The sequence below is a fragment of the Gordionus sp. m RMFG-2023 genome, chromosome 2, assembly GCF_954871325.1.
Source record: "Gordionus sp. m RMFG-2023 chromosome 2, tfGorSpeb1-WG-v2, whole genome shotgun sequence".
In the NCBI taxonomy this organism is placed as follows: Eukaryota; Metazoa; Nematomorpha; class Gordioida; order Chordodea; family Parachordodidae; genus Gordionus; species Gordionus sp. m RMFG-2023.
In genome coordinates this window covers 56,698,130-56,722,239 of record NC_088776.1, presented here as the reverse complement: position 1 = coordinate 56,722,239, position 24,110 = coordinate 56,698,130, and the positions used below count along the sequence as shown (strand labels likewise).

Below are 24,110 nucleotides of genomic sequence, written 5' to 3'. Positions count from 1 at the left end.
AACTTGTAAATAAAATATATCTTGTTATTTTAAAAAAAAATTATTATATAATTTATTCCTTAACTTGTATTTTCATTCCTATAACATTGTCCTGAGATTAGGAATTTTTTTTAATTATTCCAACTTAGTATCATTTATTCAACTTCACAAAAATTTTATACTTTGATGTGTGAAAACTTTCTTTTATACAAAATATTTAATGAATGATTTAAACATTTTAGCCTCTCCTAATAATAATTCTTTAACTTATCTACGAAATTACTTAATAGAATCGATTATGCTTCAAAAATAAAATATAAAGAAAAATACTTTTTTTAGTCACATGATTTAGGGAACATATTTACTATAGAAAAGATGAATAAGATATTTGTATCAATATATATATACACTGTGTTCCAATTGAGCCGATACTCACTTTGCTATGAAATAAATCTTTTGATTCTTTGCATAATTAAATAAATTTTATAGATTAAAAGAGGAATAAATTATCTGGAAATTTCATGAAATTATAAAAACAGAATCCAATGTTAAGCGCATTCAAAATTGGACAAACAAAATTCGATTTTCCAGCAATGTAAAAATTCATATTTTATTAATTTTTAAATTAAACTTAAGTAAGCAGACGATAATGTGAAAAAAAAATCATTTTTAGTAAAGATCACTTGAGTTTAATTAAAATTATAAGACAAGAAAAACATTGAGGAACCAATAGGTAGTTGAGGGAATTTTCTGACAGAAAATATTCTATCGGAGCTTTATATCTATTTATTGCAAAAATTGATTCTACCGGTCAACAGAAAAACGGTATGATGGTGGTGGAGACCACGCGCAGCTAGTACTGTAGAAAAGGTTAATTCTGTTTAAAACACTCGTATTGAGCCAAGAAAACAGACCTGCCACTTAAAAAACAATTTGTCAAGTATCACGTGAGTAAATATCTGTATCCACAAAAGGCTGCAGCTAAAATGTTTAATAAAGAAACAAACACATGACCTAACCAATGCGAATAATTAACCTTCTTGCACTTACTAAATAACCTTTACGTAAATTCCCTCAGAGGTTAATTCATTTCTTAACGTATTAAAAGCTGTTTACAGTGATTCCACCAGTAAATCTGCTAAATGATAGGATGTAAATAATATCAAAAATATACACGTATTAAAAATTCAACTCAAAGCTGTTTTTCAAAGAAGAAAAAAATAGCTTTCTTAGATACACGTAAAAAGGAGAAGGAAAAAAATATTTCTAATAAGGATTATAACCATTGTAGGATGAAAAATATAATTAATTCTTAATAATATTAAAATAAATAGATGGTGTTAAATAATTAAATGCAAATTGTTGATTATATATATTATCAAAAGCATTGATAGTAAAGTTTATTAAAATATTATCTGTAATATATTCTATAACTATCAAATATGTCTGTAAAAGTGGCATTTTACTTAATATTTTGTAACCAATTCTATATAATAGAGGATTATCAACTATGAGTCTACTTATTTTTTATAAAGAAATTTCTTACACATCGTTGGAAATATTTTTAGGAAGTATATTTAAATTAAAAAATTAATAAAATAGTTGATTAGTAATTTTGAACTCGGCTAATTACAACATTAAATTTATAAATTTTCAAATAATAAATGATTGATTATATTTATTTAATTAGGGCTATTGTCTCTTATTGTTAAAGCTAAATTGATATTTAGACATTATGAGTGATATTGATATTATGTATTATTAATCTAATCTAATAATTAAAATAACACTCATTAAATAAAAATTTTAAAAATCTATATAATAATAATATTTAATAGAATTATAAAAGAAATTGTTCAGGGGCTATTGAAAAAAATTTATTTTTTAGTTCAAGGGAATATTAAGGAACCATTAAAAAAAAAATTTTTGCTTTAGATAGCTATTCACATTTTTTAGGGTCTCGAGCCCCTGCAGTTTACCCTAAGGAGGTTCACATGCATGGAAAAAAACCAGGAAGAATATATATTAAATTGTAAATATTTGGATTGCACTTTATCCTTAAAAATGTTAAGAGAGTTAAGATGTAGAAATGTCAAAAAACGTCGTATCAAGGTTAAATCTGGATTTAAGTATTGTTTTAAAATGGTATCTCTCGTTCAGTTCAAGAAAATACCCAATCAAATATCGAAATTCGCAAAGAATGCGTAAATTATTTTGTGGGTGTAGCCTAATTTAAAAGAATTAAACTGTTGTTATGGTTAGTAATGAAATAAATATACATATATTATTATTTTTTTTGTATAATAAAGTTATTTGCTATGCTCAAACATAATTGTGTTTTATTTTCATAAAAGTGTATTCTGACTACAGTATATCACCCCCACTGGTATAGTAAGTAACAAATTTAAGCCAATTTTTTTTAAAATAGCCCAATACTATTGAAATCTATCTGACTATTAATCTAAACGCCTGGGATTAAATTATGGATTAGCAAAAAATTTTTAAATTTGATACAAAATAATAAGGGAACTATAATAAAAGAAAATCAATTTAATTAATGTTGTTAATGCTATTTAGATCAGCGAATATTTAATTTCTTTACTTTTCATATAATTGAATTATTCTCAATTATATTATATCTCACCATCGCTTGCTTATAGGGGCGGACTCGCCATAAGACCAGGTGGGCATTTTGTCCACGAGGCCGCGAGAAAATGTCGATTTTTGAGGCCGATCAGAAGAAAATATAAAAAAGAGGCCGATTAGAAAAATAAAAATTATGTTTACATTAATTTCTCTTATCATTTATTTATTTTTAATGGTATCTATATTATTTGAATATCACATTCCTTAAGAATTATGTCGTTTACTATATTTTAATGCATAAAATATCAATAACGTCGCTTGATGCTATAAATCATTACCACCTGGTTTTTTTTTCAAATAAAGCGAAAGCGCTTCCGTTTGAGTAGAGTAAAAGTTAAGTTTTGATTAATTTATTATATTATATTTTTATACATTGATTTATTGTAGAAATAATATAGCCAACATTTATGATTTTATTTCTTGTTCTTAATTCATGGAAATTAAATAATAATTTTAATAAAATAAATTTTTGATCAATTCGATTTTCTAATAATGTTAATGTGTTACAATAAAACTAATATGCAATAAAGCCAAAACTGTGTACTGCTCAATCTGTCTGGCATTTGCAGTATGCGAAAATATTTTCATAACAAGCTTAACAAATTTTCGACATATGCATTTAGTAATTAAAATACATGAAATTCAAGAGTTCATATTAGTGTAGTCGAGTATTACCTCAGAGCATCAAGAAACATGTCATTTGATAATTGAATTAGAATTAGCGTTAAAATATTAAATGGAAAAAATCGACAAATTTATAACGATTCCCACATAATAAAACAAATATCAGTTAGGCAGATAAAACTTACCTACAGAGGATCAAATGCTACTTAAACGCTTAGCCACTTTAAAAATGAAAATTTGAAACATGGAAATTTCCTGGAAATGATTCGTATTATATCAAAGAATGATTAAATTTCAGAGATCATTTAGAGAAAGCTATTTTAAAGAGCAAACATAGAAAAAAAAAGCTTAAACTCTGACATAATCATAATCGAAGAGAAGAGGTTTACTCATAACCTTGTTGTCAAAAACAACTGTTAAAAAAGTTATTGATGTTATTCTTGATCAAATTAGGAATTTAATAAAAAAGGAGATTGGTAACAAACGGTTTAGTTTGCAATTGGATATTACTTATGACATTAGCATTTATGATCAAGCAACCATTTGCCTACAATACATATATAATGGTAAAATAACAGAAAGGCTTTTCGCACTTACATAAGTTACAAACTCTTCTGGAAAAGGATTTTTTGATATCTTGAATATTTTTAAAACATGGAATTCAAATGAGAAATATAATAGGAGAATCATTTGATGATTAAAGTGCACTTATCGTTATTGGGGGCAAGCTCTCTTTACCATATATCCATCTAAGGGCTATTTCACGTGCCCACCACCTTGTCTCATCTATTTTGCAGCCTTCTCAATTTACTTTAGCCAGATGAATTATTCTATTTTACCCAAGCATCCATCCTTTTATATGATTTACCAAAGAAGTTACTAGTCTGTACAATAATCCAAATAAATTTTTGTCTTCATGAATAATATATGCAGAGATTTAATATGTGACTCTAACACTAAATATAAAAAACTACCTTGAGCCTTTAGTCTAATAAGAGCATTTAACCCAACAAATTCACCACGCATGCAGCAATTGATTTGAGGCAAAAACCACATAAGAAGCTCGGTCATTGATCGATAATTTATGTTAATGTCATTATATCTTCAAAAATTTGAATATTTTATCAGTATAGAAAATGATAGAAGATGCTAAGTCTTTTGTAGCATCGGTAACTATTACATCGATTCAAAATAAAACAATAAAAATGGCTTCTAATTTAAATGAAACATTTTAATATTTATAGCTCCCAGAGAGTATCTGAGTATAAAATGCTCACGAGCGAAGAGAATATATAGTGATGAAGACCAAGATGAACGTCCTTAAGAATCGATTGACCTTTATAGGGCCGAAGTATTTCGTTTTATAATTGAATTGGAACTGTTTTTTGCGAATAGTAGCTTCTTTTGAATGTACAATATCTGAATCCAAGGCATTTTGATGAAATAAATAGTAAAGGTATTTCTGAAAAGGCCTTGGAAAAACATGTATTGAGTGTTAAATTACGTAACGAATTGTGTTCATTTGACAGTGTATTTAAAGATTTAATAGTAGAATTAAATGAAACGGACTATGATATCGAATGTAGCAGTTAGAAGTCAGGAATATTACAATATGATAATAACTCAGAGTGTGAAAATAAATGTAACGAGTGTTTAATATGTGTGTATGAAATTCTTTAAAGGTGCTTACACTAATTTATTTTTGACATATGATACATTTTAACTTTGTCATTTGAGCAGGTTAATTGCGAGAGAACATTTAGTAAATTAAAAATTATAAAAAATTGAGAGAGGTATAGGCCAAGAAAAATTAGAAGCATTTTTAATGATGCCAGTTGAACGAGGGCAATTAGCGCAGATTGAACTAGAAGATATTGTTTATTTGCGCAAAGGTTCAAAGTTAATGAGAGATTTATTAACGTAATAATTATATATTATCTTAATTCTTGTAATAAATCATATTTATATCTATTTACAATATGATCGGTGCCTGATTTTATAAGTGCAGCGATTTTATTATCTGTGTAAAATTGTATAAATGCAATAATTTTATACGTGTAATTAATTGATTTTATAGTGTAATATCGTTGTAAATCTAATATAAATTATATATGTACATTAAATATTTTTTAGAAGTAATGAATAATTTTAGATGTGCAATTTTTTTAAATAAAAATATGATTATCGTATCATACATTCTATTTTTATTAAAAATGTAAATCGTGAGGTAATAAAAATCATATAATTATAAGAAGCCATTTAAGGGAACCCGGCCGAAGACCCGCAAAATAAGAGAGTATGGGGTGCGGCCCCATAAAAATGAGGCCGCTATAAAAAAATGCCCACGAGGCCGTAGCGTCGCCAGTCCGCTCCTGCTTGCTTATATGAGGGCACTATTTTTTGTTAAATTAAAAATTGATTGCATACAAATTTAAATGAATATTATTTAAGATTTGCAAATTTCTGCCTATTTTGCACATTATAAATGATATCGTCTGCCTATTATTTGTAATTTCTAAAAATTCCCTTATTTTAAAGTAATAGGTGTATTTATAATTAAAATTTTTTTTTATAATGAGGACCTGAATCTTAATTTCTTATAACTCCATTCATGAGGCACTTATTAATTATATTTATATAGTTTGCAATTAGTTTTCCATATTGATATGTACAGCCTCTTTTAGTATCAAGCTTAAATCTAAATACTTTCTTTTCAAGCTGGAAGCTATATAGACGGTTGAACAACCTCCTGTTTAGAAATACGCCAAACCAGGAAGTGACCTTAGAACTTAACAAATTTGAATTTATAAATAGTGCAATTACAGTTTTATTAATATTTAAAAAATCATTTTTAATTCGCAATTACGACATTTTTATGAGTTCGTATATATAATTCAATATAATTTTATCATATTGCCAGAATCATTGTAATCACACTTGAAGTAAGATATAAATAAATATGCTTGAAAAATAACGATTAAAAAAATAAATAGAAATACGATTTTTTTTTAAAATACAAACATTGCACCTTATATCGTTAATAATACTTATAATTATAACTCAAATTTAATACTGATTAATCACATGAGAAATGAGAAAGATACACGGATAGTTATGATATCTATAAAGCCACTTATAGAATAAAAATATATTGATTTTACAGAATATGAAGGCTTATAAACTTATCAATTTATATCAGTTGTATAAAGAAGAAATAATATGCTATATAAATCTTAGTTTTTAGTAGACATGGAAGTCATAAACAAGAAAGTCGACATTCTAGCACATTATTTTAGGTAAAAATTGGTGTTATATTGCATATTGGCCACTAGTCCCTTATTCTCATTCCAGTCCTCCTTGGCCAAGAAGAGTCTCTTGAAGTCGGATTTCCGTATTTTTTTATCCTTGACATCGATATTGGCTTCGCCGGTATCCCGTCCAATATTTTTGTAGATGAAGGTGATGCAATTGTATATCAACAATCCGGGAATGAAAGAAACAGGGAAAATGGCCATGCACCAACCCAGGCTTATGGCCCAGGGGGGAAATATGTAAAAGTCCCCATAAGAGAGACCCGAACTGGAGACCCAATCATACAACAAAAAGAGCAGCGTGCTAGCTGGGGCAATATATTTCCAGCACAGTTTCCACCAAATGTTGACCCTGTATCCTATCATGATCTCGATATCTTCTAGAATGATTAAATAAAGAAAATTATTAACAAAATTTACTAATGAAGAAGGATAGAAATGAACCAGAATAATATTTATAATTTCATAGTAGAGAATATTCACTAATTATAAATTAAATAGTTAGGTTCTCCTGAGATCGTCCTGAATCTAGGAGTTTAATTAAAGTTCCGAGAAGTATAAGGGGGGGGGGGGGAAGGGGTTGGTTTTATTCCCAATAGTATAAGATAAAACTAAAATAAATCCGCTTTCCAAAGCCTTCTTTTTTTTCACGTCAATTTTATTTTAATTTATAATCGCGCTTTGTATTTTCCTTATAAAAGGTACTAAAAATTGTGTTTCCTAATATTCTTTAATTTGTAAATTTATATACCAATTTTTACTTGATAAAATTGGATAAAAGTTTTTTTTTTATATATAAGAGACCTGCAGGCCCGGCCGGGCCTGAAAATTTTTTTAAAAAAAATATCCGGGCCGGGCATTTTAAAACAAAATATTTGAAATAGCTATTATTAGCTGCAAAAATCAAAAATAAATAAAATATATTTTTAAAAAAATCCGGGCCGGGCCTGAAAATATTTTTTTCTTAAAACCCGGGCCAGGCCGGGTCGAAAATAATTTTTGAAAAAAATCCGGGCCGGGCCGTACAAATGTACTTTTCCGGTCTCTGATATATATAAGTGTTCAATATTAAAATTAATTGCTTTTTAAAACGAAATCTTAATGACACCCACCCGATCACAAACTGACCTAGGCGGAATGTCTCCTACTCCTACTAAACTACCCGTAAATGAATCCCCGCGATTCCTACGTTGAACAAGAAAAGCCGCGAAAATAAATTTTGAATCAACTCTTCCTTAAAACATATGGAATTTTACCCATGCCGAATTTTATTTTAACTTTAAAGAAAAAGAAAAAGGTATCTTATTCCCACTCTTATTATTAGATTATCAGATATTACATCAGTTACCGGACCGATGTCGGACGATAAATATCGAGACCCAACCCGTTCCACGACAACTGTTCCTATACATTATGCCAATTAATTTTATCTTTATATACACATTACAATTTTATTAGTGGTTATATTTTTGATATTGACGCGACATATAAATCCCTCCATTTATTATTACAAATAAAATTCAAATTACTACATTGAATAAGAATATTTTTTTTTGATTGATTTCGTTAATATAATAATTAATGAAAGTTGTTAGATCCTTAAATTTCCGGGAGCCGATTTTCCTAGTGGACAAATTTCCGATTACCCCTTTTAACCCATATGATTCCATTTTTTTTTGTTTATAAAAATGATGATTAACTTACTATGAAATATATCTTTTCATTTAACCTAATTTTAAGAAATAAAATTTAATTATACATATAAATCGCTCATGATTAAAAATAATTAATGCTCAAAATAATTAAAGAATTTGTTATCGCAAAATCATTTAAATCATTTTTTTTTAAAATTATATTTCAAAATCATCAAAAGATCTTAAATCACAAAATATTTTGTAATGTTCGATCAAAATCTTTGAAGATCACTCAAATGTTTTTAAGATATTTATATTTTATGATCTTCAAAGATCCATACTCAAATTTTTGGGACAAATAAAAATATTCAGATCCTCCAGGAAAATTTTTTTGGTTAAACTCTGGGCTGAAATTAAACGAAATAAAATAAATCACTTAAACGAGGCGTTATCAAAAAATTAAGAAAAAAAAAAGAAAGAGTTTTACAAGTAAGAAAAGAAAAATATATCTCCAAAAATAGATAACAAAACTGACATTTAATCTCCTTCTGACTAGAATTTTTTTTTTACAATATATTAACTGTCATAAATGAGTTTATACAAACTTTTCTGTCTGTCGTGAATAAACTAAAAGAAAGACAGGTTAAGAAAAAGAGGGAAAAAAAATATGTGAGAATTTTTCTTATTACACCCGACGATTTCCTTTTTTGATTGGCATATTTAACTTTTTGATCGACTCCTTTACTTTTTCGATCGGGTATTTTCTTAAGCCACCCTAAGGTACTTTTTCCCCTTTTATTTCGAATCTTTTTGCTCGTTTGAACGAGAAACTCCTGTAATTTTTTTCGTACAAAAAAAATAAATACTTAGAAATTTCTCAATTCCGTAAATGTATGCAACGATGACGCATTCGATAAGGCCGATGAAGAGCAGGGGCCAACCAGCCGAGTAATTATCCATGAGTGAAAACAGATATATGCCTCCGTTCATGGTCAGAGGAATTCCAGAAAGGAAAAACAAGAAACAAGTGATGGCACTGACCAGAATCTTGCGGGGTCTTAGAGCACCTGGCCATTGGTCGTATAACATTGTGAGAATGGTCTCTACCATGGCGAACTTTAATGAAGAAATATATTTTTACAGTTTTTATGAAATATATCATTTTGTTTGTAAAACATCATTTTTAAACTAAGTTAAAATATTGTTTAAAAAAAATTTGATGATCTTAATCATATGATTGTTTCGATAAATATTATAGTGCCATTTTCTTTCTATCAATTTTGAATTTCTAATTTAAGTATCATTTCAAACTTGAAATGTATATTATTTCGGTCACGTAAAATATTGATGCTATTGGGCTACTGCGGTTAATTAATCGATAAAATTTATGAAATTTAAGATCATAGCTCGCTCATATATGATTGGTCGACCAAAGTAAAATCTGATAACGTGGCCACTTTTACACAATGCCCACTTAATGTTATTCCCATTATTTTTAACGATGAAAATTAAAAAGCTCTTGGGTGGTTACCTAATCACAGTAGTCACTTGTATAGATTATTTTAGGTACGTTAATATTTGTAGATAAAAAATAACAATTAAATGTTCTCTGGGGGTGATTTTTGCATGTGGTATGTACACTATAACATGCGTATTTTTATCATAGATTTCTAAATACAATAAAAGATATTTAGGGTGATCATTTGCTTAAAGTTTATCACTTGAAATAAAAGTATATGAAAATATTTAGGACATAAAATCCGTTTACATAATTTTTTCTCTCTATACAAAAGTTAAATGTAAAAAAAAAATTATAATATCTGTATCAATATTTTTCATATAAACATTTCAAGAGGTTACCTTTGGCAGAATCACCTAAAAAAAATTATAAACTATATACCCGGGCCGGGCCTGAAAATTTTTTTAAAAAAAAAATCCGGGCCGGGCTTAATATTTTAAAACCAAATATTTGAAATAGCTATTATTAACTATAAAAATCAAAAATAAATAAAATATATTTTAAAAAAATCCGGGCAGGGCCGAAAATAATTTTTGAAAAAAAAATCCGGGCCGAAAAAAATTTTTAAAAAAAAAATCCGGGCCGGGCCGTACAAATAGTACTTCTGCAGATCTCTGAAAAAAAAATAATAATCTAAAAACCAGATATCGCGTTAAAGTTTGGTCAATTCCAATTCGCAGCCAGGAGGAGGGGCCCATGGCAAAAAAAATGTATACAATATATCACATACAATAGACAAGAATCTGAGAGAAAAATTGGCAAAAGTTAAATAACTTTTTAAAATAACAAACTATAAAATTTTTAGAAGTAAAAAAAAAATAAAGTTGAAAAACGAAAATTATTTTCATAAATTTCCAACATACCCGTAAAACCTATTGAGTGGAGCTAAAGACCACCGATAAAATTTACGGGGTGAAAACCCCTTTAATATAAATAAGAGTGCTTTCCTCCGCCGCCAACATTAGCAAAATCTTATGAGTCAATTTCTCTGAGTTTAATATACTTGATCATTCATTTATTACACGAGCAAGTGATCATATTTTATCGATTAATTAATCCCATTTAAAAATAAAATCCAATAAAATTTTAAAAAAAAAATCTTATCTGCTTGTGTAACTACTTTAAAATGTTGCTACACAAGTTACGGTTAGTAAAATACTTTATTAGGTAAAAATGATATTAGATTATTCTTATCTCCACTTTTTATAATTTTACAGGATAGCAGTTTTAAAAATTAATTTTCTATTATTTTCAATAAGGATATTTAATCTTTTTGGCTATAATTTAATTCATTTTATATATATTACGATTTTTTTTTTGTGTGTAAATAGAATAAATATAACTATAAGAAATTGATTTATGATCTACATATTATATTAATAATAAAACATAACTACGTATACATAAACTAACATTTAATTGTCTCAAATAATTATATAAGCCCTTTAATTAAAAATGCTCCTAGGGGAGACCGGGAACCAAAAAATTTCATTTCACCATTATTAAACAGATTACAAATTTTATCATTTTAAAAATATACAAAAAAAAATTTCCTACTTTGATCGGACCTTTTCCTAAGTCTTTGGTCTTTTCCTTTTTTGATTGAACCTCTACCTTTTTTTGATCAGACTTTTTCCTTATTTGATTGAAAATCTTTAGATCTGACTTTTTACTAAGTCTCTGGTAATTTTCCTTTTTTTTAATTAAATTTTCTCCTTTTTGTAGGATCTTTTCCTTTTTTGATTGACACTTTTCATTTTTAAATATGACTTTTTCCAAAGTTTCTGATACTTTTCCTTCTTTTGATTGATAGAACCTATTAGTTTTTTGATTGATACTTTTTCTTTTTTGATTGACACTTTTCCTCTTTTGAATTGGAAAACCCTGTAAATAAAAAAGTTTAATAAATCCGGGCTTTTGACTTCAATTACTCTCACAACATTTCTCAAATATGAAAAACGAAAATAAAAAGTTTTTTTTTTAAAAAAACTTGACTATCCAATCCTATCGAGATTAGCATAAGGAAGAAAATCACGCTCCAAAATGGAGACCATGCTAATCGGGATATAGCGGTGGGGTAAGCCACGAAGGCCAGACCGAGTCCGGAGTGAATAACCTTATCAACTGAAGTATCCTGATCGTGAGCCATGAAGCCAATTATGGAGAAGACTACAGATCCCGCAAAAATGCTGGTACCCGAATTGAGCAAGCCCACTATCATGCCGTCCCTTATTACACATTTTATGTTTAAATGGCGATTAAATTTCAGGCAAAAAAAAAAGATTGAGTGTATATAATGGTGAAAAAAGAATGGGAAATAAAATGCTATTTTAAGTTTATAACGTTTAAAATTTCTAGTCCCCTGAAAAAGGTTATAAGCAAGTCATAATAATTTTATACTGTTTGATGTAAACCCTACTATTAAAAAGTAACGCCGTTATTTTCCCGTTATTGTAAGAAAAAAAAACGTCAGTATCTTACTAATTACTTTCCAATAAAAACAAAGACTATCAAACAAATTTTTAAAAAAATCGAAGGGGATAGGGTTGAATCTTCAGTTGATGATATGGAGTACAACATATATATATAATCCTAACGTCAATCATTTTAAAATTTTCTATTCTATATAGGAATATTCAACCAGTAGTATTCTTTATATATATTTTCTTCAAATGATATTCATTATACCAATATTCATCCAATAGTATTTATTTTCCATCATATGACTGTATAAATCAGCTTGCTTAGTTGTTTTTTAGCTTTATATTAGTAGGTATAACCAATATAGGCATCAATCGATAACTAATTAAAAGGTTTATACAATTGGAGTCAAATTTCTTAATGTGCGAATTGACGTCTTGGGGAGGGGGGGGGGAGGAACATTTTTCCCCAACACAAAATATCGATATTGGTATCAAATAAAAGATAATTATAATATTTTTTGACTGAAATAATAATATTCGCCCTTGTTGAATATTTTAATTACTTTTATTTAATATAATACCCATACCAGTTTTCTACCTCCACCCTCAGACTAAGTTCCTCATTAGTGGGCAGGTCTAGGTCCTGGGTGATCAAAAATATTTATCCACACAAATTATTGATATAGGGTATCAAATAGACGATATTTAAATAAGAAATTCCCCCTTATGAGACGATGGTTAAATCAGAAAAATAAAAGGTAAATTTCTGAAAATGAGATAGGCTAATTTATGATTTGTCTATCATCAAACAAAGAGGAAAAATATTCACCCACCATCAAATTAAAGATAAAGTTTTGATTCCCCGTCATTCTAGGCGAGTTATCAGCTGATAATATTATAATGATGATAATAACAATAGTAACGATGGCTCAATCACAAGCTATCCATATAAAGAAAATATTAATAGAAACGTCGAACAGAACTTAAAAAGCCCCGAAACATTTCAAAATAGGCAAATCAGTCGCAACCATTTTTCAAGCGTTAAACCAGTTGACTATGAAATCAAATAACGAACGAGGATTTAAAAGCTAGTAATTTAAACTTAGCTCTTAACATAGTTGTCTAATTAGATCAAAATAAATACAAATATTTATATAATAATAAGACTAAATACATTTTAAAGAGGGGTGTATAAACCTGTAAATATCGTGATGAAAAGAGTTATAGCTAGAGATCGTCATCAAGCAGCCGAATGCGGGACCGAGCGAGTAAAATATTTGGAGAAATGCCTCCTTCCATACCTTGAACTGAACCAATTTTACCCAATCAGGCCTCATGTAAAAAATCAATCCATTCGAGGCGCCTTTTAAGGTGACCGCCCTGACCAATAGTACGATGAGTATTACGTAGGGGAATAAAGCTTTTATATTAATAAGTTTGTTCGTTTTATTTTCATTTCCATGTTTAAAAATAGCGCGAAATATTAAAAATAAAATAGGAACCTGTAAAGTACACGACTTTGCCCGTAGTTTTGATGCCCTGCATGAGACAAAAGAATACGCCGCACCACGCAAAAAATAAGCAAAGCACTAGTTCCCACTGAACTTGGCCCATGTTTTCGAGGCCGTCCGATATCTTGAGCATCCTATTATTGAAATATTCTTCCGCGGGGGAGTCCTTCCTACCAAACTCGTATAAATCTACATCTTTTCATCCCCACCAACATGCGTAAAAAACATATAATATTTAAAGCCTTGCAAAACTTTAATTCTTTCTATTTTTCCGTGTAAAATTGGGAAATTAATGATGAGCAGTTGGATATTAAGGAACAAAAAAAATATATAATTGATTTTAAAAAAATTTTGGAAAGTTAAGCGGTTGGAATAAAAGAAGAGAGAAAAAGGCACTGAAAAATTCTATCATTTAAAAGGAATTATTAAATTTTAATTTTGTCACATTATAATAATATGCAAGGATTGGGTTAAATTTAATAAAATTCCTTATTATTTTTTTTTGGGGGGGGGGGGGGGGGTGGAAGATGGGGGGGGGGGTGTTGGTAGCTCAAGGATATAAGTCGCTGTTGAGGAGCGGAAAGTTGGTTGGGAATCTCAATGTTTTTTTTTTAATTTTTGGTTGAGACTAGGGTTGTTCAAGATCGCCAGTTGTGTTGTTAAAGAGACTAGTTATCCTCCTCACCTCTCCTTAAGTAAGTTACCAGTTTTACAGCTAGAATATCTAATTTTGCCTTGAAAAAAAAAACTAATTTGAAAATATTACATAGAAAATTAAGTGTCATTGAATTATCCGTATCATTATAAAAGCGACGGGGTGATGGAGGGGGGGAGGGTGGAGGTTCAGCAGATTTCCGTAAAAAATTAATATAAAGTTTTTAAAAAAATATAAATATTTTCAAAGATTAATATAAAAAAAAATTCATACAACCTTAAAATCGAAGATAACTCAAGCCTAATTATTGTTAAACTATTTTCACTCCTGCACTTTACACTTAAAATTCATGCCTTAATCTGATAGCAATAACGGCGCCCTAAAAAATATCGAAGGTAAATCTAGAGTAAGACCAAAATATTTAATTTGCTAAATTATCCCCACTTCCAGTATAATGATCAAAATTAACTAGATCTGAGGAACATTTACTTAAATTGGGTTCCTATTGCACGATTCTTATTATAAAAAAAAAGAAGGAAAAAGCACTGACAGGGTTGCATAAAATGTATCCCTATAATAAATCTTTCAAACGTATTTTCTGGTCTTTAAAAAATATATATATTTCCGCAGTATAAGAGCAAATTAAACTTTTCGAGAAGGTTGTCAGATTTATAATTTAAATGCAAAATATATATCTCAAAACCTGATTGATTATGCGACACGTTAAAACAATGTCCCTTGAGGTAGATCATATGTTTACTGGAACATTCTCGGGCTTTAAAGGCGTCAAAACAATTGGCCGTATTCCACCAATTGTCGCAATGGGACCAGGGTAGAACTGCCGTGAAAGAATTAGCCAGATAGAAAAGCGTCCACGCCAATATCATATTGTAATAGATGGAGACCTGAATGAATTCGATATCGAAAAAAGTTATTAATTGTAGCTAGTAATAAAATGTCTGGTCCGAAATACTAGACCCCACTTATAAGGTTTTATTTAAAGTGTAAAGGTAGCGTCACTGCGATTAGAAGCGTTAAGTATCCAGCATATTTAAAAAATGAATTTATTGAATAATGATAATGGTACCCTGAGGCGTCAAAAGCAAAACGAACTTTAATAAAAATTATTCGTCGTATGGGGAATAAATTAAGAATGATACCCATAATTTTGGTATAACAAGTTATAAATACTTCACAAGTTTTAAAATGATAACTTTCATGATGTAAAATGCTATACAGAAAAAAACTATTATTTTTCAAGTGGCGGGTGGGGCTCAGGTGTTGCCGGTCATAACTGACGAGGAGTTAAAATCTATTTCCCGAGTTCGTTCATTGTTTCTGAAACACTTTTTTTTGGGTGTTAGAAAAATGTGGGTGATACATATTAGAAGTTTACAAATGGAAAAATTTGCAGGCCCGCTCCGGTTGAGATCAAATTTTTCTTTAAGGTCGGCTCGGCCCAGCCCTGTTTTTTAAATAAAAAGCCTAACCCGAAACATATGTAATTGAACATCAAAATAAACAACTATTTATAATATTGTGGAGTTGTTAAATTGAAAAAACACTATGCCACGGATTATCGCTTCTATCAAATATCAGAATTCATCAATAAGCCTAATAAGTTACATAATATGTATACTATCACTATCACTTATTATTTGACCATGTGAGATTAAATTGTAATTCAGGATTATAATAAAAAATATGAGCACATTTTTTTTCCCCGGCCTTATACCACATGAACTTTTTCTGACTGCTCAGCCCTGGCTTTTCGTCCATATTCTTCTTCTCCGTTTTATGGCGATTTCCAGGTTTACCTAGGTAGGCCAATTTTCCCTCTGATTTTTCTTTTCCATTTCTGAAGGTCCTGAGAATCAATATTTGTAAGATTCATGCTTCTCATATCCGCCGCTATCACATTTGTCCATGTCATCTTGGGCCTTCCTCTAGGTCTTGATCCTCCTACTTCCATCAAGGTCATCTCTTTACCCAGTCATCTTTTGTCATACGTTCTACATGCCCAAATCATCTTAGTCTATTTCGTCGCATTACCACTCCAATCATTTCTGTATTAAATCTTGCTAGTAATTCCTTGCTAGTTTTTCTCTCTCTTAGAAACCTCACACATTCATCTAATTTCTCATCTCTGTCTTTTCTAGTTTGGCTTCGTGAGGCGCTTTCATTGCCCATGTTTCTCAGCCATAAACAAAACAACTCCTCACAGAGCTTACGTGCCCTTTAACTTCAGAGAGACTTTTTTATTTGTTAGAATAGACGACATCTCTCTGAACTTCTTCCATGTTTGTCTGACCTTTGCAACAACGGCAGAATCTACACCACCATCTGCGTTTAGCATATCACCCAAATAACAAAACTTATCCACTTTTTCTAGGGTTAGCCTATTGCCACTATCCAAACCATCATTTTCTACGTTATCATTATTATGTACCCCTTTCATGCACGATCTACAAATAAGTCATTCTTGATAACATCAAGCTTCCTTTTTTCGCGCTACATCTATTATGTACCCATCTACGGCATCTGGTGTATTGGATTGAATTTCTAGCAACTCCTTTCCCACATACACCATAAGGCCACTTACCGGATTTCTCCATCTTTAGATTTTCCCCAACAATCATAACCTTTGTCTTTGCTATATTCATTTTCAGGCACTTTGCTTTCAAAGTCATCCTCCATTTACTAATTTTATCCCTCAATTCTTCCTCGATTTTCTCTAGCCACCACATCCATTACTAAGATAAATAATAATGGACTCAGCATGGATCCTTGATGAAGTCCTACCTTCACTTCAAAGCTTTCACTATCACTATAATCCGTCCGTACTGCTGTTTGTGCTCCTATATACATTGTCATCACTGCGATAACCAACCATTCTCCCACACCTGATTTTCTCAAGGCCCATCTAGTAATCTCACGCGGCACCCTCTCAAATACTTTCTCCAAGTCAACAAAGGCATAATAAAGTTTCTTTTCCTTCGCAAGATACTTCTCCTGTATTTGTCTCACCACAAAAATTGCATCTGTCGATGTAAAACCAAACTCATTTCATCAATTTTAGTTTGTTCCCTTATCCGCTTCTCTAACAACTTCTCAAATACCTTCATTGCATGTTCCAAGAGTTTAATAGCTCTGTAAGACCCGCAATCTAAAGGATCACCTTTTCCCTTGTATACTGGGATAATTATACTTCTTTGCCAGTCCTCGGGAATAGTTTCTTCTGTGACAATTTGATTTGCCAAATTCATTAACCATTCAATCCCTAAGTCATCAAAACCTTTAAACATTTCTGATATCACCATCGTTAAACCTGATGCCTTCCCTTTTTTCATATTTTTCACTGCTCTCTTTATTTCATCCTTGCCAAATTTACATCCTGGACCTTCTACCTTTGCACAACTAACATTATTATCCCATTCATTTTCTTCGTTCAAAAGTCCTACCAAGTAGATCATCCAGTTGTTCTTAATAATTACTATCAATCACCATTTTTCCTTCCAAATTTTTCAAACTAAATATTTTACTTAAATGATAGCGGCAATGTATTTTTTCCAGCACTGTGTTATTTTTACAATTTTGAATCATTTTTTGGAAAATCGAATTTTACTGGAAATATATCCTATCATGTTAGGAATACCTATCTTATGAATTGTAGACAATTTTTCTGTAAACTTTTGAATCATTTATTAGTTTATATAAAAAATATATGGAAAATTTTATATTAATTATATCAAATTTAAAAGTTCATGGAGAAATTCATAAGTTAGTGTGGGTATTTTCTGAGGGTATATTGGCTCGATGTTATTTGTCCGGTATTTTTTGGTTTGCCGGAGGTATTTTTGTCTAGGACATTTATATTCGGAATTAAATTAATGGGACATAGTTCAAACATCAACACGCCCTCTTTACTATAATAAATGCCATATATATATAAATAAATTTGTTTTATATTAATAAAATTATAATTTTTAAACAAATCGCTGCTAAATTAGATCCGGGCCGAATCGTTGCTGTGTCAAATTGTTAACACCGATTTGTCGCCGCGACGAAAAATGTAGCGCCGAATTAACATGATACCATGTTATATGAACCTTAGTTTATCCATAAACTAAATTCCGTCAAAATAAAGTGCGGAAAGAATAAAATGGCCCATATATAATTTGTAATCTTTTTAAAGCTTTTCTTAGATCGAATATCCTTTTGCTTATAATTGTCTTTTCGAGCGAAGATTAATTTCAAATTAAAATCAAACAGTGCAACTAAAAATACATTAAAAAAAAAATTTTTTACCAATAAAGAAACGATTATCATAGCCATTCCAATCCCGGAGAAAGCCGGGCTGAACTTCTGAAATAGCTTGAAGGGACCGAGGGAAGAGTATTGACCGAGAGCCAACTCCATCAGGAACAGCGGTAAGCCCGCTGCGAAAAGAACCAAACAGTATGGAATCAAAAAGGCGCCTGAATGTTTTAAAAAAAATTTTAGATCACATTTTCTGTAGGAACGGTCAGCGAATTTGGCAAAAATATAAATCCTTCCACTTTTCCTTTAACTGATTCTAATCGATTATATTTTTAATTCCTTTTTATTTTTGTTAAAAATAAGGGAATTTAGCTAAATTGATTGGCATTTATAATGAGAGGAAAAGTCCGTCCCAGATATAACGTCCTGAGACGCGTCCCTAACCCATTGGCCTCGCTTTGTAACGAGTCATTTTAAAAAAATTTTTAAAAAAAAATTGATATATGCCAAAATTTGGGAAATTAGAATCAATATTTGAAATAAAGATCCAAACTAAAATATTACCCCCATTCAGTCAGCGCAAATTCGTGGCTAAGTATACAAAAATGAATGTAAAAATATTATATTTTATATTTTGTTTACCTAGCCACCAATTCACCAATTTGCGCTAACTGTGAATGCGGGGTTAATAAACCCCTCCCCCTCTTCCCAACCATTAAAATTTGTATCTAATGGAAGATAAAATACTAATTGAATAGATTTATCAATAAATAAATTCATTAATTACCTTCATTATCCGATGAAATAATGAATTTTAATCATTTCATTTTATGTCATTATAATTTTTATTAATTTATATAAACAATGACTAAATTCTTATTTTTAACGATATTTAATCTAAATTTAATGAGCACTATAGAAGAAACAATTTTTTAAAAATTTATCCATTATTAGAGGCTCTCATCATAGCTTACTTAAATTGGTTAAATTGAATTGCTAAGATTGACCCTCCCGAAAATTGGCTCCAGGGAAATTGCTCCCCCCTTATAAAAAATAATATAGCAAATATGAAAAAATCCGTAAACTGTTAGGCTAAAAATATTTTATACAATAAATGGGCAAAACTTCTATGCAAAAATTATTGCCGATTTTTTTTTATAATGGAATAAAAAAAATTTCCTACATAATTCCCTTTTTCTAGGGATATTACAACGTTTGATTTTAAAGCCTATTAGAATATGTCACTTCATTTTTGATTGTATTAAAAGTGAACGACCAAATTTAATAAAATGCAAATAAGACCCACATATATTTTAATATATTGTCGGTCTAGAATTGGAGTGTTCCACCCGACATTTTCAACATTTTTTAGGTAGAAGTGGATAATAACATATTTATTTCCAATATATATAAAAATAAAAACTAGATTAAAAAAATATTGATTTTTGCCAAAGTTATAGCTCTGTCAAAAATTGATCAATAAGCTTTTCCTATATTTGATTTTTAACTTTAATTTTTCCCATTTTAAACTTATGCGCAAGTAAGAGCACTCCAATTCTATGCCGACGATATATAGGCGGAATGACGTTGCCGCCTGAGATATATAATATTATATCACACTCCATAGCATAAACCCTACAGTTGGCTTCACCAAAAAAAACCTTATGCAAAATTTCTTTCTTCGATTTCTCAATCAACCCAACCTCTATGGCAATTGAGTCACAGAGGACTCGAAAACAAACATTTTTTTTTGTATATAATTATTAAATTACGACGCTATCTAATATTTTAACAAAACATTAGTGCGAATTCGCTGGCAAATTATACAAAAATTAATGTAAAATATTGTATTTTATCATTTTTTGAATATACTTCGCCGCGAATTCGCGTTAACTGTGAATGCAGTCCAAGGTAATGTGTACGATGCATTGAGATCCTGTATTAACATTCTAAAAAACCGATTACATCATTTTTGTCAAAAATAAACTAGGATATCGTTCTCTATTTTAACTGCTGTTGTGGCAAACTTTTCAAAATTCTATATCCTTGATAATACCTAAGCTATAACAATATCATTTTTTTTAAATATGAATCTTGGATTGTTTTTTTCTCATCTCAATAAACAATTCTTCATCCATTTACACGGTTTAGGATATCAAATTTTAAAGATTAATATGTTCCAAAAAAAATAAGTATCTATATACAGTAAGACCATTCAGAATATATGATAGGAGAAAACGCGCAGAATTTTCTGGTCCACAATTTTTTCCAATCGCCTTTATAAAAAATATCAAGATATAATTTTAATCATCATAAATTTTTCCAAATGATGAGGAATCGATGCATGATTCTTGGGTTTAGAATTTCTCAAAGTTCTTTTATTGATTTCTCTAATAGCATTATGCATAACGTATTTTTTGCCTAATTTAGGAACGTGTTTAAGAAGCAGATATTGAGGTTTTTCCAGCGTCTCTGTTCCTTTTATTTCATGCTTAGCACGGATTTTAAAGATGGGCCCGTTTGAAAGTATGGGCATGGGTCTAATTTAAAATATTTTCTTTATTTAATTTTGTGGATAAATTGCATTTCATTTAGTGTATTTCGAGCATCTCAACATTACAGTATTAATACCCTTTTTATGGAGCATATGAATATTCTTAGAAATTTTTAATTTAATTTTATTCGTTTCTGTAGCTTTCATATTTTTTTTAATTTTCTGATATTCATGAACGAAAAGTTTAAAAAAAATAAGGGCCATATGGAAGGGGGGAGGGGTAATCAATATGAATTTAATAGTTTTGCAAATAATCTGTGGAAGCTTTTAAAAATTGAATATTTAATGTCGATTATCTAAGAGTGCAGATGTAGACTGAGGGAAAATAGTGGACAACATGCCAAAAGTATGCAAGATTTATTAACTTAAACTATATCACATTCGTTCAATTCATTTATTTAAATTCTATGTGTAAAGCTTGTCTAGTTTTCTATGCAATATATCTATCCTTTTACATTTGTTTTTGTGTGTAACATATATGGGTCTGTAAATGTTTTGGTAGCCTGTGGTGAAAACCAATTTAGAAGTATTTAAAAAAGGCCAGGGAAATCAAAATCCAAATTAGCAAAAAAAGGAAATTCATCTGCTCCCTTATTTACATAGGATTCTAGGCACAATGGGATAATTTGATATAAGCAATTCATTTTTTTAAAAATCTATTGTGTTTTTTTAATATTAGCTACAATATAAATTGCAACCTATTATTTTGGACATGTTTCTGGTCAAAAATAAAAGAAATAATAAAAAGAATGGAATAAAAACTTTAAAGGGAAAAGATGGGGGCAGCGCATGAAGCCCATCATAAAAATTAGGCTATAGGAAAACTTTTCCCAACCTAGGTATATTTAAGATTTCTGACAAAATTTTATGCAGGCATCTTCTCCTTAATAGATGTCTTAACCTTTTTGCCATCTATAAGCAAAATCCTTCAGCTTATATAATATTTTTTGGCTACAATATTGGGTAGTCATTTTTAAAAACGAAGCTGTAAACACTATTCCAATTTATTACTATTTATCCTACTAAACATTGTGCCATTTTCTTGTATATTTTTAAATGGAAACAATTATCTTATAATTATAATCTTCCACATGTGTTTCATGTGGTTTTGCAAAAAAATGACATTTAAGATTGATTTTTAAACCCATATATTTTTTCTATTTGCTATTATTGTAACTTGATAATATATAACTTGCATTTGTGATAAAAATGTTATTACTAATTGTCTTTCAAAATGATTAAGTTAAATTAATATAAATTATTATTTTTTCATCCAAAGTTCATGTATGTTTTTTAAATATGTTATATGTACAATTATATCTTAACATATTTATTCAATACCATAAGACAATATATTAAAATAATTATCAACCTATTAAAAACCTATAAGATATAAATAATGTCTAGATTTTGAGTTTAATACCTCCCCCATTATCATAGCATTTAAAGGGAAACCTCCAGATATTACCAAATCCAACAGCATATCCTAGGCATGACAAAAGAAACTCTATTTTATGCCCCCATAAACCCCTATCTTGTATGTTTTTACTTTCAATTTTTAAATTGTCTGTCGATAACTCTAAGGTAGCATTGACTTTACCTTTTACCTCTTCCATTTAGATTTTACAATATACAATACAATTACAGAATGCTTCCATTTAAATTTTACAATATACACTACAAATACAGAACGATTTTCTGATCATCATATCATATCATATCATTTAAAATATGGATATTAAACAGCAATGATTGACAACCTGTCATGGTCTCTATTTATGACAGAATAATTTCAAGTGATATATAAATCCACATTATAAATATTTATCAACATGCTTTATTCTATTTTTTTTGGCTTTCTGTCTGGTGTTTCTATTTTACTCTTAATTTATATTTTATCATGTTCAAGTTTTTTTATTTAATAGATATATTTAGTTATTAGTTCAGACCACGATATAACTTTGCCATACTGCAATTGCTAAGTATTTCAAAATAAGTTCTTTAAAACAAATATTTAAAAATTATAGGAAAATATTGTAATATGTCATGGAGTCAATAACTACCGCATGTTCCTATTTTGGAAAGTGAAAATAATATGCATTGGAGCTATTTATAACGATATTATTAATCAATTTAAATGATTTATTGACAGACACAATTAGATTGGATTGATAAAAGGTATATTTTAATCTTTTTAGATTTAAGCGTTTATATATTATATAATGGCGTTGGAGAAGACTTTAACAGAATGAATGAATGAGAACTAAGTATATTTCTAATGAAACTCGTAGATATCGAAAAATGAAGATTCAGAATAGTTATATTATATCGCTTTTCTGATAAAGTGGAGATTCTAAACGATAATTTACTATAAATCTTTTAAAACAAAATATTAATTATTTTTGGTAAATATCCATAAATAAAACTTTTATTTGACAAGTATAACGAAATACAAACATTAGCTTTGATGCTTCGGATAAGCAAATCCAGTTTTAATTACAAAATGAAACGTTGTCACTGGAAAATAAAAATATTGAATTCAACGGTTTACGTGTTATTTTTATTATATTCTTTTGGATACGTTGCTCATTTAGAAGATCTTATTAAAATTTAGCTATTTCTTGCCTAGTGTTGTTAAATAGGCTATATCCTAGTTGAAAATATTAGCTGTCTTAATGAAGAGTTAGTTTCAATTCAAGTTTGACATCCTTTAAATTTAAACCTCAATCGACATCGAGATGATAGTTTTTGTTTAAAAAATAAGTATCTTTTAGAGGTAGCTCAAACTGCAAAATGGAATATATATCTTAGAACCAGTGACTATGTATTAAAACTCTATTTAGTATACATTCAATTTATTCATTTACTTAGTTTTATGAATTTGTAGAAATCTGTATTAAAGTTATACCGTCATATATAATATTAATTAATTTATTTATGGACCTTGAGAAAATTAAAGCTTTTATCATTTTTTATCTAATCTATAATTTTGGA

The 24,110-nt window shown here is 29.2% G+C and overlaps 1 protein-coding gene across 5 annotated transcripts; it reads right to left on the bottom strand.

The window, feature by feature from the left end:
* Nucleotides 1-6,165: 6,165 nt before the first annotated feature.
* LOC135923209 (sodium-dependent proline transporter-like) lies at nt 6,166-24,033 on the bottom strand. 5 transcript variants are annotated; one of them, XM_065457842.1, is made up of 9 exons: nt 20,435-20,603; nt 18,611-18,780; nt 15,006-15,207; nt 13,639-13,842; nt 13,334-13,556; nt 11,704-11,941; nt 11,271-11,597; nt 9,061-9,310; nt 6,166-6,940 (listed from the first exon to the last, which is right to left on the bottom strand). In XM_065457842.1, exons 1-9 carry the CDS (start codon nt 20,508-20,510, stop codon nt 6,537-6,539), a joined length of 2,094 nt encoding a protein of 697 aa, XP_065313914.1. In that variant the 5' UTR covers nt 20,511-20,603; the 3' UTR covers nt 6,166-6,536. The 5 variants fall into 5 exon arrangements, with proteins under 5 accessions (XP_065313914.1, XP_065313915.1, XP_065313913.1 ...); XM_065457843.1 differs by lacking the exon at nt 20,435-20,603 and adding an exon at nt 22,717-22,847 and having other exon boundaries at nt 6,167-6,940; XM_065457841.1 differs by lacking the exon at nt 20,435-20,603 and adding an exon at nt 22,540-22,833 and having other exon boundaries at nt 6,167-6,940.
* Between the last annotated feature and the right edge of the window lie 77 nt (nt 24,034-24,110).

Bases quoted from the DNA above. Each gene is read 5' to 3' on its own strand.
- LOC135923209 (XM_065457841.1), bottom strand. From the start codon at position 22,732: ATGGAAGAGGTAAAAGGTAAAGTCAATGCTACCTTAGAGTTATCGACA. The intron at 18,781-22,539 runs GTATTAAACTCA...TAAAACATTCAG, and splicing joins ATGCTATGATAATGGGGGAG to GCGCCTTTTTGATTCCATAC. The intron at 15,208-18,610 runs GTAAAAAATTTT...GAATTCATTCAG, and splicing joins TGATAATCGTTTCTTTATTG to GTCTCCATCTATTACAATAT.